The sequence below is a fragment of the Bison bison genome, unplaced genomic scaffold, assembly GCF_000754665.1.
Source record: "Bison bison bison isolate TAMUID 2011002044 unplaced genomic scaffold, Bison_UMD1.0 scf7180017864466, whole genome shotgun sequence".
Lineage (NCBI taxonomy): Eukaryota > Metazoa > Chordata > Mammalia > Artiodactyla > Bovidae > Bison > Bison bison.
This window is the reverse complement of record NW_011495027.1, coordinates 7,545,765-7,561,451: the sequence shown is the minus strand read 5'-3', so window position 1 is coordinate 7,561,451 and position 15,687 is coordinate 7,545,765. Positions and strand designations below refer to the sequence as shown.

Below are 15,687 nucleotides of genomic sequence, written 5' to 3'. Positions count from 1 at the left end.
TTTTACATTTGATATAAAAATTAGTAGCAAATAAAAAAGGCTCTGATGATATACAAGAAGAAATTGCAGAGGATACATTAAAATTTCAGGATGGCCCAAGGATGACTTATCCTAAATACCCTGCTCCTGTTCTGTGCAAAGGCCACAGGCAGGCACTTTCTCAGGGTTCATCACTGTTGCTAAGAGAAAATCAGATGAAGGAAGACTCAAACAAGCTGGGGCAGGAAGTAAAAATTAAGCCAAGGAGGAACTCTGCCAAGTGCAATGCATCCTGCCTAAAAGTATTTAAGAACATAAATCAAAGACAGTGCTGAGTGTACCTCAAGGGAATTTATGTTGATGAGTTTATGCCCTAGGTGATAAATATCAAAACAGGAAGTCAGTTAAAACAAGTATGCAAGTAAGTTATATCTCATCTTCAAAAGATAAAAACTGCAGTGTAGAGATTCAATAACTTCATGGCCGCATTCTACCCTCCAAGTGTACACTTCTTATATCTCCATAAGTTAAAGATCAATTATTCACAAAACTTTGTTTCAGTGTTAATACTTTTTACCTGTTTAATTTAGACACTGAGTTGCCTTATTATAATAAGACATTTGGTTATAGTTAGTGATAATTATCCATTGTTCATCTTTATAACCTAGGAAATTTTAGTTCTCATTTAAAGCCCTGGAATGTACTTTTAAAAATTATTCTCTCTTTAGGTCAACATTTATCCAGGCATGTCTGCAAACGTTCTGTTACAGGGGGAGGAAGAGTATTGAGCAAATTCTCCTCGACAATCAGACAGCTCCGTTTTAGGGACTGACACCCTTCCAGTTCAGGAGGAAGTGTTTCCAGGTAATTACCGATGAGCTCCAGATGAGTAAGGTTCGACAGCTCACCCACGTGAGGCGACAAGCTCATCAGGCTATTTTTCCCCAAGAGTAAACACTGCAGCTTTTTGCACTGAAACAGCCCATCTGGAAGCATCTCAATCTGGAAAGGGAAAAAAAAGAAGCCCGTAAAACTGGGTTTTGAGGGCCTATTATACTACAAGTATTTATTTATACCCCTTCCTTTCCCCCAAAACATTTTCAGACATTTTACAGAGGTACATATAACAATGATGATACATTTGAAGTAGATGGGAAACGTACAGGAAAAATAAGGATGTTCTGGAGTCAGGATTGAGGCCACTAAGAACTTCGAAACCCCTGCTGTATATGGGTGGGCAACAGACTAGCTCTAACAAAGCAATTCTCAACTCTCAAAGGAAATCTATCAGTTACATACTCATTTACAAACCAGTAACTCAGGAGAAGCAAATCAATCTCAACAGTCCTCAAGAAGAGTTTTACTGTGTGAGGTAATGAGCTATACCCTCAAAGACAGACACAAGGCTATTTCTTAGGGTTTCACAATATAGACTGAAAACTTCCTTCTGGTTTAAAGAAAACGCTGACAGAAGCAGAGGCAAGAAGATGTGATCGTATAAACATGTAGGTTTCATTCTCCTCTACATGCACACTCACGAGTATGAACTCTTTTTCTACCTGCTCCTGAATTTTAAGTCATCTGAAACAGAGAAATCATTTGGAATATGATAAATAGCCTGTGGCTAGGTCAACGCCTAGAAATGCTCAACTGAATTGCTCCTCTATCTGGTGGGAAGGTTGCATGTGAGTTTCTAAGGGAACCACAGTGTGCATATGAAATGGGCTTATTGGGGAAAGACACCCAGAGAAAGGGTTAGCATACTCAACGTGCTCAGCTCTCATCCTGCCACTGAACTGCAAGTTTGCTCCAGGCCAAGGTGGACTGCACATACTCCACCCTCTTAATGGTTAACAAATTTATACAAGCCTGGACCAGGCAACTCTGCAACTATAAAACAATGCAGGCTCCCTAGTTCAAGTCATTGCTTTGTTAGAAAGAGGGATGAAAGGGGCGCTCCAGAGTTCAACTTGCTCCTCTGATGACCTAGTACAACCCCACTGAGCCAGTTCTCCACAGGAACTTCCAGAAATATCTCTTTAAAAAGATAAACTTTCCTTATACAGTGTAAAAGATGGTCAGACTGCATTAAAAAAAAGGCTTATTATGATGGAATCTGCCCCCTCCTCTATCACTCATACAATCATTTGGTACTGGATATCCTTGAAAATAAATCCAATGATCACTGCTTCTAAGACTATCATGCAATATAACTCATTCTACATCAAAATACTAGGTGGTATAAGCAAAGGAAAATATCTACCCTTTTATTTCATTCCTTAAGAATGCAGATACAAAACCACAGATATGTCAATTTCGGTATAGATACGGCAGAGAAATGAAAGAAAAAAATGTAACCTCCTTCTGATCAGACATTATCTGCAGCTCAAAAATAGGGTCAGTGACGTACAAGTAGAGGCAATGATCAGTCCTGTGCAATGAATGTGCTCAGGGCTGAGAGTGCCTACTGGCACAAGAGGAATGACTTAGGCAAACAGGCTGAAAGGAGGGCAGACTTGTCTCACCTGTATGCAGTGGATGCCTGCTGAGAGCCTTGTTTTGTGCCAGGCTCCCAACCAGGTGCTGGGGATAAAATGCTGAGCAAGACAGATGGGTCTTTAAGACCCATGCAGGGTCTCTCCACCTTGGCACTGTGGACATTTGGGGTGGGATAATTCTTTGTGTGTGGGGTGCCCTGTGCATTCAGCAGCATCCCTGACTTCTACCTGCTAGATGCCAGTGCCACTGCCCTCTCTAGTTGTGACAACTAAACATGTCTCCAAACAAATGTCTTCTGCAGGGTAAAACTGCCCCCCTTTGACAAGCACTGGTCTACTAGGAAAGAGAAGTATTAAACAATTATGGAGATCATTAGTCTACAGTGGCTGCTATGAAGAAGCCTGTCTTAACCAGGGCTGCATCAAAGAATCCCAATCTGTCTTCTTTAGTTAAGTTTCTGGACTCCAGCAGGTATCTTGCTTAATTGTACTGATTTTTTTTTTAATTGGGTGAAGACCCTGAGCCATTGTCCTCTCTGGCTACCAGCACTACCATGTCTTACTCATCTCCTTTCAAATCTCTGAATTTGTGATTTTAGCTTCTTCTCACCCCCAGTACAGGTGAGGAATTTCACCAGGCAATGAGAGTGAGCCTCTGGGGTTGGCCCCTCAGTAGTGTCTGTTGGGAAAGTGAGTGAAAGGCTGTGGACGATGCACACTTCCTGAGCGCTAAGTGTCCATCTCAGCCAAATGTACTGAAGCCCTCAGAACATCCAAGGAAGGATGGTTCTCTTCCTATGTTCATGGCTGACACTGATAATTAAATATTTCACTGTTTCCCAGAGGCTGGGACCTCATTTCAGAATTCTTCTCAATGTCAGCTTTCCTATTTCTCTGGCCATTGACACATGCTATTTCAGAACACACCAACCTAAATCCATAAAGTCCAATCATTTCAAGAGACAAAGCTGAATATTTCCAATCTAAGTGATAATGTCAAAACCAACATGGAACATTGCCACATAAATGATCTTTAGAGAAGGATTTCTACACTATTCACCTTTGGGCTAAATGTCTGTGAGTTAATAAAATGTATTTAAATGCAGAAAGAGAAATTGGAAGACCGAGGTATAAGTTGGAGTCATTTTTAAGATTTGAGCAAAGCCATTAAACCCTCCTCCTTTCCTGTGCTTCTTGGTTACATCCAACACCATCATAATCCAACCACAGTTTGGCACTGGAGAGAGCTGGAGGTTGCCTCTTCCTACCCCATCACCCACACACACCACTGCTTCCCACGGAGCATCATTTGGACTGATGCATCTGAGCTGCAGGAGAAAGAGCACTGGAGGAGGAGCTGAACAGAGGTTCCGACCCAGATCCATCAACTGGGAAACTTTGGACCCCAGGCAAATCGCTCTGAGCCTCAGTTTCAGTATCAATAAAGTGAGGGCAGTGGATTAGAACAGAGGTTGGCAAAGATTTTCTCAAAAGGAGCAAGAGGGACCTCCCTGGGGGTCCAGTGGTTTAGACTTTACCTTTCAATGCAGGGGAGCTAAGACCCCATATGTCTTTGAGAACTAAGATCTCAAAAACCCAAAGCAAAAAAATAGAAGGAATATTGTAACAAATTCAATAAAGACTTTAAAATGGTCCACATCAAAAAAAAAAAGAAAAAAAAGGAGCAGGATAGTAAACATCTTGAAGGTTCTGCAGGCCAAATGGCAAAACTGAAAATACTATGTAGGTAATTATAATAATAAAAGAAAAAAAATTTCATATGTTTCTAAGTGATGTAATGACAATGGAATTTATTTATGGACACTAAAATTTGGATTTCCTATAATTTTCAAATATGAGGAAGTATTATTATTTGATTTTCTTCCCCCAATCACTTAAAAATTTAAAAACCATTCTTAGGTCAGGCTGTGAGTAGATTTGGCTCCGAGGCTGTACTTTGCTGACCTCAGGACCAATGATCCATAGTATTCCTTTCATACATGAGTCTCTTTTTAATCTATATTCCTACTTCTAAATCATAACTGATTAAACCTTCCCATGGGGTTCTGTTTCTTGACTGTCCTCTTCCAACCTCTGAGTATGCCACACCCAGCGCCTCCTCGCACTGTGAGGCTCAAGCCTCACCTTAGTTACCACCCAATGACTCAAACTAGACTGGCAGAATTCAAGGCAGTCTCCATTCGGACCCCCCGTCTAAAGGCTCTCGTCTCTTATTACACCTGGCATGCCAGTGACAATCTTCTGGGTATGACTTCTATCCTTCCACATTTCCCCAATCAGTGTTCTCAGAACACTCCTCTCAAGAGTTATCATAAAAAAGAACGCCTTGCTCAAATAAGTGTGCCAAATGTTGCACACCCTATCATCCTCTTGGAGAAGCACAATGCATGTTCATATGATAAAGGCTCTGAGGAATCCTGCCACAAAAACATGCTAAAAACTGTTTCATGTTTTTTGTGAGAAGACCTATCACTATCCCATGGAGTAAAGTCTGGAGTGTCCTCTCAGTGAATGTCTTTCATTTGGGGGCTGCCCAACATCTTCAATGTCTAGAGAATTCTCTACCTTATCTTCATGGGGCTCTTGGTGGGAAGCAGCACCCACTTCCTACTAGAGGACTGACACCACCAGATTCTTCTGTTCCAGATCTCCTGCAGCTCGAGTGTGAGCATTCACGAGCATGGGCGTGTGCGTTTGCTCGGTCGTGTCTGACTCTGTCCTACCCCATGGACCGTAGCCTGCCAGTCTCCTTTGTTCATGGGATTCTTCAGACAAGAATATTGGAGTGGGTTACCATTTCCTTCTCTAGGGGATCTTCCTGACTCAGGAATAAAACCAGTGTCTCTGGCATCTTCTGCATTGGCAGGCGGATGCTTCACCACTGAGCCACATGGGAAGCCTGTGAGCATTCACAAGCTCTATCAGTTGCTTAGATGTGGGGCTCAAGGCATAGAGCAGAAACCATGAAGAACCGATTTTGTGGCAGAGGAAGGGCCACAGTGACAGCAGCATCGTTTTCAGGGCAGCACCGGTGCTCAGTGCTGGGATGGTCAGTGTCGGGGTATCTCTTAATTTTACTTTTGTACTATGATTCTGGCTGCTTTTCTCTTGCTATCTAACTTTGTCCCTGTTTCCCAAGCCTGATTTTGTAGGCTTTTCATTAATGAGACACGTGACGTCTTTTCAATAAATGTCTTTTCTGCTTAACCCCAGGGTTAGCATTTGTTGCCTCCATCTTATGAACCTGACACACTGCCCAAGTCTTTAAAAGAGTGTCCTTTCTGCGATCTTTACCAACCTCCACTCCAGAGAGGAATCAACTCACATTTCTGAGTATAAGCATATCTAAATATTTATGCAGCAGGTTTGATGCTTTATTTTCTAAGTTTTATAAATATTTTGTTCTACCTTATAGAGTCATGAGAACCTTAAGGTTTCAAGAAGAAACCTTCAAGTTAGTTAAATTCCTACATAAAACATGAATCCTCAGTTCCCTTTACCAATATTCCCACCAAGCAGCTGACGATATCTGGACAGTTTAATTAAGAAAATCACTTCTCCCTTCTCAGATGTTCATTCAGTCTCTGGACAGCTTTCTTGGGAAAGATGAGAACTCTTCTCTTGCTTGTCTGAGCTCTAACACTAACAACAACTCCCAACAGGCTTTCCTTCCTAAGTAGGGCTTCCGAATATTTGAAGACCAATAGTGTGGACTATTCTCTTTCCCTTCCCTTTCCAGTGCTTCCTATCACTAGGCTACACTGTCCCACCAGAGAGGAATCTTTCATCTCTCTGGCTGCTGTCTTCCAATTTCACCACATCCTTAGCAGGTAAGTCTCTTCACAGTTCTGAGAAGAGTGTTTCTCACCCAGTCCAAGATTTGCAGTCATTACAATGGTTCTGAGGATGCTCACAACTGCTGGTTATGACTTCTGAGACAACACAACCCAAGACAGCATTGTTCTTGGTCCATAAATTATCTTAAGCATAAGAATTTTCATATGCTACCAAGTACCCTTTCCTTATTCAAGACAAAATATGTCTGATACTAACATCTAGTCTCCCTTTCAGCCACAAAAGAAGTCAATAAACTTAGTGTCAACAGTACCAACAATCTCACAGTTTCATGACATTAAACTAGAGAAAATAATCAACTTGCTTATATACTTAGATAATTATGGTTAGATGACAATTTAATCAGCTGTGGCTTTCAAAACTCCATGGAGTGATTTAATTGGACAACTTGGTAAAACCAATACCTTTCAAAATAATTATTTATATTTTTTAGTACAGGCTTAACAATGGAAAAACTGTGACCAAAATGCTAATATTAAGCAACTTTATAATTAAGCAACACTAGTGCTAAATCTCTAGATCTGTAGTTTTCAAAGTGTGGTCATTAGACCAGCAGCACCAGCTTTACCTGAGATTTTCAGTGCTATAAACTCCTGGATCCTACACCAGACCTGCTTACTGAATGAAAAACCCTGGGAGTGGAGCCAAGAAATCTGTGTTTCAACAAGCCTTCCAGGTAATTCTAAGGTACACTGCTAACTTTTAAAGGAGTTTTAAAACCTCATAATCTTATAATGGGTTCTACCCTTCTACATATAGTGAAGCCACAGAGTTCTAAAAGTCAGCATAAATTCTGTTCTTTCCCCAACTCTGGTATTTTTCCAACAATCTATGGTTTCTAAAAACACTGTCTGGTGATCAATATGTTTATTGGCCAACTCCATGCTCACAGATATATTTAGCATGAAATATAAACTATTAAAAAGTCTAGGAGTACATCTATGGCTAATTCATGTTGATATATGGCAGAAATCAAATTAATATTGTAAAGCAATTATCTTTCAATTAAAAATAAAGAAATAAAAAAGTCTAGGAGATAATACCTTTTTGGGTGGGGTAGAAGAAAGTAGTTCCCATTTTAACTAAAGGGGAATCACTTTCATCTTTTGGCAGACCTGATTTCTGACAGGTTTTTTCTTCTTCCCATATGGATATTACCATCACTCTCTTGCCCTTTCAGCCAACATGATTTTTGTCTTTTTCTTCCTTCTTCACATTTTAACCTAGGAAACTACTCATTTATTCTGTTTTTTCTTGTTTCAGCTAAGTTAAGTTCTCCTTAATTTGGCTTTACTGTTGCAAATTATGGTTCATTTTTAAAGCATGGATGCTGGAAAAAGCTTCTAAGAAGCCCTAGTGCTGCATTATAGAACCAGGCCTTTCATTTTGAATTGTCTTTCTAGACGTGCATGGAGATTTCAAGTCTTTCTTACCGAATTACAGAAAGAACTTATGAATAATTCACAATCCCAGAATTTTTTACAAGAAGTTGTCCTATGTCAGACTTGGAAAGCTGAAAAATTTTATGAAACTTTATAAATATTGTACTTAAGCCTTTTCTGAAACGAAAGCAAGCTCTGCCATAACTTTTGTGATGTTTATGTTAAAAAACAGGGAAAGAGGATAAAGAGAATATTTGAATACCTACTACATGCCAGAAACTGCGCCAAATGCTTATATATACTTTTTTCATAAAATCTCCATGACAACTTGTAAATTACATTAAAAACTGACTCTCAGTGTTTTGATAATTTGTCTACGGTCACATGTCTAATAAGTGGTAGTCAGGCCAAGCTCAAGATGCTATGACTTAAAGTCCACTATCTTTAGTGACATCACACACTGCAACAGCAGATGCTCAAATGACTGGCCAAAAAAGGGGAAGAATGGATTTACTTACGTTGTTATTGGTCACAGCAAAGTACTGCAAATTACTCAGATACTGGATTTCTTCTGGAATGAAGGTCAGGTGGTTATAGCTTAGATCCAAATAATGTAGTTTGGTGCATAGGAAAAGCTGCAGGGGCAGGTTCTCAATGTTATTATGGTCCAAAGAGAGCTGCTCTAGATTAGACAATGCCCCGATCTGGGCTGGAATATAAGCAATGTTATTGTGCCACAACTTTAAGCAGGAAAGATTCTGGAGGTGCTGAAAGCTAATGATCTCTTCCACAGTTTTAAGGTTATTTTCTCTGAGGTCTAACTCATGCAAATTGTTCAGACTGAAAATGGAGTGTGGAATACGTTCCAGGTCGCAGCTGATCAGCTCCAGGCTTTTCAGATTGACCATCTTTTTCAGGTTGTTCAATACAACCAGCTTGCTCCCCTCGTTATCGAGGGACAACTTCTGCAGTGAAGGCAGGAGATCCGTGATAACTTGTGGGATCCGGGAGAGGCTGCTCTTCAAGTAGAGGGTCCTCAGGTTTTTCAGGTCCTGAAAGCCCTCCAGCTGCATGGTGCTTACCTGTTCAGGCAGCACACAGCCTGACAGGTAAAGCTCCTTGAGATTCTTCAAGTGAAACACCCAGCGTGGGATTTTCCCCATTTCAGTAAATTTCAGGCGGAGGATTTTTAAATTCTCCTCTAGAAAGGCCAGGGCAGGGTGGTCGACCACCAGGGATGAGTGGTACACATGGAGCTCCTTGAGGCTGACCAGCTGTGAGATCGCAGAGGGGAGCTTGACCTCAGGGATCAGCTCCAGGCTTAGCACTTCGATTTCCGTCAGCTCGAAGACATTGTCAGGAAGACCGTTTAGCATGAAAAGGTGCAGTTCTACCTTGTCCTGGGCATTTTTCACAAGCTTGCTTTTTAGTTTCTCGACCGTCCATTCATTGTTGAGGTTGATCTGTTTCAGTTTGTTCTCACTGACCTCTGACAGGAATATGGAGAAGCGTTTGGAGTAAAGTGGGTCATATTGATCAGCCAGATGGAGGATAAAGGCGAAGTCGTTCTTGACATCTGGAATGTCGCTATAGTTGCTTTTTTCTCTCAGTGCCTCAAAGGAATATTGCTTCAGAGAGCTCCGCAGCATCCACCACAAGCTGTAAGACGAGGTGAGACCATAAAGTATAACCAAGATGACGTAAAACGAAGCCAGGACCTTGAATATTTCTGCCAAGGAGTACACACACTGGTAGCGCTTGTATCCAGTAAAAGCCTGCACATCCACTGAACAGTCAATTTCCAGAGTGATGTAGGTTAAAAAATATGGAACATAAGTTATGATGAGGACAAACAAAATGACTTTGACTATGATCTGTTTCAGGTACACTCTGTAGATGATGTCCTTCTGCTCCACGTGCAGGCGGAACCTTTTCACTTTTTCAAAGATGGCTTTGGCCTGTTCGCCCTCCTTTTTGTCCAGAACGCTAGAGGTCGGGCTTTCTATGCCAGCTGACTCTAAGCCAGGCTGTGGGTAGGGCAATGACTGCTTGTTGGAATCCACGTCGCCGGCTGAGCACCCTGAGGATGAGAGCAGAACCTTGGATTTGGAGAGGGTCAGGGGCCTCACTGACTGCTCAGCCACCGTCTCTGACAGGGCGCGGGTGGTCCACGGAGAATCGAAGCACTTGTGCAGGATGGCCACAAAATGCTCGAGCCTGGAACTGGTGCTGGGGTAGTGAAGCCAGAAGTTGCTGCAGGCTGCAAAGATGAGCGTATGCAAGAGCACCAAGTAGGGGAAGAACTTGGCAAACCAGTGGAGCTGCTTCTCGTAACAGACGGCGTCAATGTAGGAGTACTGCTGTCGGTGGAGGTCGTTCTGGATTCTGAGGGGCAGCGGAAGTGGCATCCCAGCATCGGAGGATGCGTTCACGCTGGCTTTCAGGATGTCCCAAGGCACGGCGCAGTGATTGTCAAATTCCACCTTACAAGGAAGACAGCACAGAACCCTGCTCTGTGTCAGCTGGAGGGCTCCAGCCAGCACGGCCACCAGCAGCATGATCAGGGTGATGTAATACCAAAAGACGTCCCACCACGGCTTCAGGATGTGATAACATGACTGGGCGTCTGCTAGACATTTTAGCTCTGTTAGTGTAATCATGGCTTTCCCTTGTAGGAGGACAGAAACTGGAAGAGGAAGATAAAGAAAAACCACTGAAGCAAGTACCCCAAGTAAGCTTAAACTCTAATGTCTGTACATATCCAAGTAGGATTTAGCTCAGGGGCAAAACCTGGCAGGCAGGGGTGATGATCAAAAAGTATCAAAGTCTCCTGGCTTCATGTGAAACCTTAGGCTATGCCAACTGAGAACTATAAAGTCCCTTAGATGAGAGACTATTTGGTGACCGCCAGACTGGATCTCTGCAAAGGTATTTGGGGTAGGATGTGAAGCAACTATCTAGCTGCCTCCTGCATCTCCACTTCATGCTAATCTATTAAAAACCAGAAACTGAATTTTCTTCAATCAACACTAGGAAAATCTGTTCCTATGCTACTGATTTCTAACAACCACATGTTGTACCTTCTAAATGGTCTGAATAAGCTTTATTTCATATCCAATGGAGCATCGGTTACAGCCTAGGAGCTGTGTTTCAACCACTACAGGAACTTCCTTTGAGCGAACACTATTTTATAAAATTTTCCCTTAGGATTAGCAGGATCTACCAATCCTATCTATGTTCAGAAAAATTATGATTTAATATATTATCTCCTTTTCCCCTAAGCTCTAACTTTGTAACTTAAATTCACATCCAACTTAGAATACTTAAAAGCTGACACACAATGGTAATGGCTTAAAAAAATGGATGGGGAAGAAAGCCCTAGTTACAACACCCTACTATGGGGACTCTCTTGTATTTAGTGTTTTGACAGCAAAGTACTAACAGTACAAATGACTAAGGGCATATGCTATTATTATTTTTGCCTTCAGAAACAACAAGGTGGGTTTTTCATTTTCATATTGAAAAGTATTCAGAGAATGCTCCTTACAGAAATGACTTACATGGTGTTCAGCCTTACATAGACCAATTGTTTAAAAATTGCTAACTGGTAAAAATCCAGACCACCTATATGATGGCACAGAGTAAAGACAGATAAAAGGAAATATGTGGATCTAATAACAACTCTGGTTAAAAACAATCACAGTAGTATGGTCATCCTTGCTAGGGGTCCAGCTATAACCTTCACCCAAGGACTTCTCTTGCACTTTTTTGAGTCTAAAGTCTTCCCGTCTTCCCTGGGTCTGAGTTTCTCTCTCTAGATACCCTAGTCCTGGTAGCATCACCAAGAAAAACTTTTTTGCTCTCGTTAGTCTTCCTCTGAGGGACTGGTATCCTGCCTTGAACCCTAAAATCCCATTACAGAGGCTCTGGTACCTATGAATAAGCGTCTTTTCTTTTGCTGGTCAGCCTTAACATATAATGGGCCATCTGACTCTGAACCCTATGCCTTCATGCTCTCCCCGCTTGCTAGGGCGTCCCAGGGTCTGATTTTAACTACTGGCCTGCAGCACGAGTTTCCACCTGCATCCTTTCTAGGCAACATCATACTATATGGGTTCAACTTCCTCTTAGGACTCATGACTTGATTAAATAACTCTCCAGGGCTTCCCTCCTTTACTCTGGTTTAGTGGATCTCTTTCTAACTCTCAACTTCTCCCTTTCTGCCTCACTCAACTGCAGTTAATTATAATTGTGTCAAGACATGACAAAAACCCAAAACAAGAGGATTATAGGCAACAGAGAGAAAGTCTGGACTTGGACCCCAAAATACCATAAATACGATGGGAGGGAAGGATGGCAGAAGACACTGCTGGGTGAACATGGGAAAAATACTTAAGGATTTTAGTTGACATGAGTGCATGCTTTAAGCTGTGTCATAGCTATTATGCTCCATATAGCTATAACATGACGGTAATCTGTGGCCATATTAATTCATGAACTCAGATAAAGGGGCAACAGTCCTTCTGTGCCTGCCTGGTGAGATCACACCTGGAACCCAACATTGAGTCACAGGTTAAAGACTAACTGGACAGTGAAATAATCAGGAGCTACTTGTCTACGAACCATTTCTCTTGGAGGAAGACAGGAAATTGATGATATTCAGCTGAGATAAAAGATGACTAGGGGAATCTAAGAATTCATCCTTACCTTTTTGAAGGATTACCTCTTGGATTAAAGAATAAGTGGATTTCTTCCCGAGGCAGAACTAAGAGGGTGCACATTTTAGAAAGTGGTATTTTGATTTAATTTGTACCGGGACACCCACAGAAATAGTTCTGTGAAATAGTTTAGGCCCTTCTCCCTACCAGGACTGAGCTAAATAAGATGACCATCTGTCAAGGATGTTGTGAAGGAATTTCTTGTAATGGATAAAGAAAGTGAAAGAGATCATCTCTAAGGGCTCTGCCAGCTCAAAGTCTATAGCTTTATTTGTCCTTTCAAAGATCCTCAGAGTTAAATTCATTAAAGCTACACAATAAACTATAGAATAATAGAAACAGCTTTAACAATAAGGGTATTTGACAGAGAGCAAATATTTATTCAACAAAGAATACAAGTCAACATTGGCCAAAACAATGTACTTTAAATGTTTATACTTACTATAATGAAAAAAAAGGAATCCAGTAAGTTGACTGTACTTCAATCAGGAGGCCTACACCTTTTGAAATTTCTTAGATACACCATCTCTGTGATTGTCTTCATTCTAAGAGAAAGTATAGGTATCTTGAAATAGCTGTGATCATTCAAACAAACAAAATTGGAGATACTGTCTTTGGAGACCCTCTCCATCATAAGACATGGCAAGTGGATTTTCATAGCTCAGTTTACTTTTCACACTGGAGGACATTCTGGCAAAGCTACTTATAAAAGACCCCATCCACAGACCAGATCACATATGGCCTCTGACCTTAATTTATAGAGATGTTTCTACAGAAATTTACATGTTATTAATAACATATTTTAAAGTGCCATAGCTATAACACTTGGGTGAACACTCAGCTTTTTCCAGGCAATCTACATACTCTAATTTTGCTCATTCAGTTGGTCTTATTTGCATTCATCAGATGGCCTGTCAAATCATATAATTTCTGCACTTTATCACACATCTATCCAAATGAGACTCAGTGCTCTTAAAATTCAGCCTACTGATTCATTAAATATAGTTACAAGTTAATAACTTACACAGCTCAGAAAAAAGACTGAAATTCTCTGAAATTATATTATTAAATGTAGCTATCCTTTACATTAATAAGTTTTTGTTTTGTACACAGTAAGTTAATAAAAGCCATTCTTAGCATCTATTTCAATCATTTTTAATAATTTAAATTATACATATACTGATTCATTTGAAATGTAACATTTTAAAACATACAAAATTTTTTTTAGTTGGGTGTGAAAACTGTATTTTTTAGTGCCGATGTATCCTCTGAAAAGTTGCTGAGAAGGCTTATATATTTGCCTGGAATATACAATCCTTTTTCTGGTTTATTAAATACTCGAAATCCAGCTCAGAGTACTGACCCCAAATTATACTTAAGGTACTTTTAGCAATACTCTTGTAACCTTGTCATTTTCAAAGATCAAAAAGTTAGCATGTCTGAAATTTACTTTGGATTTACCAATCCATGTGTAAAAGCTTCTTTATAACTACTACCCAGGACCAAATTATTTTTCAGGCCAGAAAGTACAGTTAGTGTGTGACAACCCAACTGTGTATTAACTCATACTTAGCACCACTGGAGTATGAGTTTCTTATTCACAATTCATTTTTAAAAGTCTGACAACATATAACAGACAACTGCATTTATGTGTAGTAAGCACGATAAAGACATTTGATGTGTTAAACATTTTATATATTGTTCCACTGCATTGCAGCTGTAATGTGCCAGGAGAGAATTTATTGCGTAATTCTAAAATGCTGCCCAGACATCACGATACTCACTATACAACACAGTTTCCCTAAAGACTGCAAAAACATTTTCTAATTTCAATATAAGAAGAAAAAAACAGAATCACAAACTTCCAACTACAGTAATGGTTTTAAAATAATCAGAATGAGAGATTACTATAACTAACCTGTTAGAGGACCACAATTCACTACAAATTTGTGACATTTATTCTAAATTATTTGTAAATCATTTTTCCTGTTCATCTTTTTAAGAATTAAAAACTTTTCCTCTAATCATCTAATGTAGCCTTCCTTGGATAAGTTCCTCATCAATAAGAGAACAAATAAATATCTGTTATTAATAATCTAATATCAGTTTTCTTACTGTCAAAGCACTTTCACTTACATTAGTTTTATACCTACAATAAACCATTATAATAAGTATGATTCGTTACATTTTACAAACATGGAAAATAAGGCAGGCTCACAATGGTGTGATCACTGACCTAGAGCCAGACATCCTGGAATGTGAAGTCCAGTGGGCCTTAGAAAGCATCACTACGAACGAAGCTAGTGGAGGTGATGGAATTCCAGTTGAGCTCTTTCAAATCCTGAAAGATGATGCTGTGAAAGTGCTGCACTCAATATGCCAGCAAATTTGGAAAACTCAGCAGTGGCCACAGGACTGGAAAAGGTCAGTTTTCATTTCAATCTCAAAGAAAGGCAATGCCAAAAAATGCTCAAACTACCACACTACTGCACTCATCTCACATGCTAGTAAAGTAATGCTCAAAATTCTCCAAGCCAGGCTTCAGCAATACATGAACCCTGAACTTCCTGATGTTCAAGCTGGTTTTAGAAAAGGATGAGGAACCAGAGATCAAATTACCAACATCGGCTGGAAAAAGCAAGAGAGTTCCAGAAAAACATCTATTTCTGCTTTATTGACTATGCCAAAGCCTTTGACTGTGTGGATCACGATAAACTGTGGAAAATTCTGAAAGACATGGGAATACCAGACCACCTGATCTGCCTCTTGAGAAATCTGTATGTAGGTCAGGAAGCAACAGTTAGAACTGGACATGGAACAACAGACTGGTTCCAAATAGGAAAAGGAGTATGTCAAGGCTGTATATTGTCATCCTGCTTACTTAACTTCTATGCAGAGTACATCATGAGAAATGCTGGACTGGAAGAAACACAAGCTGGAATCAAGATTGCCGGGAGAAATATCAATAACCTCAGATATGCAGATGACACCACCCTTATGGCAGAAAGTGAAGAGGAACTAAAAAGCCTCTTGATGAAAGTCAAAGTGGAGAATGAAAAAGTTGGCTTAAAGCTCAACATTCAGAAAATGAAGATCATGGCATCCAGTCCCACCACTTCATGGGAAATAGATGGGGAAACAGTGGAAACAGTGTCAGACTTTATTTTTGGGGGCTCCAAAATCACTGCAGATGGTGATTGCAGCCATGAAATTAAAAGACGCTTACTCCTGTCT

The 15,687-nt window shown here is 40.4% G+C and overlaps 1 protein-coding gene across 4 annotated transcripts in view; it reads right to left on the bottom strand.

Annotated features, from left to right (window-relative positions):
* Nucleotides 1–534: 534 nt before the first annotated feature.
* The window catches only part of LRRC8B (leucine rich repeat containing 8 family, member B), a 73,815-nt gene continuing 58,662 nt past the window's right edge, over nucleotides 535–15,687 (bottom strand). For 3 of the 4 annotated variants that reach the window (XM_010860376.1, XM_010860375.1, XM_010860377.1), the window contains 3 exons: nucleotides 12,896–12,998; nucleotides 8,254–10,421; nucleotides 535–981 (listed from right to left, as the gene is read on the bottom strand). In XM_010860376.1, the coding sequence (XP_010858678.1) occupies nucleotides 709–981; nucleotides 8,254–10,395 (2,415 nt within the window). In that variant the 5' untranslated portion in view covers nucleotides 10,396–10,421; nucleotides 12,896–12,998 and the 3' untranslated portion in view covers nucleotides 535–708. Of the gene's footprint in view, nucleotides 982–8,253; nucleotides 10,422–12,895; nucleotides 12,999–14,689; nucleotides 14,733–15,687 lie in introns of those variants that run through there. The other variant, XM_010860378.1, reaches the window with a different exon arrangement.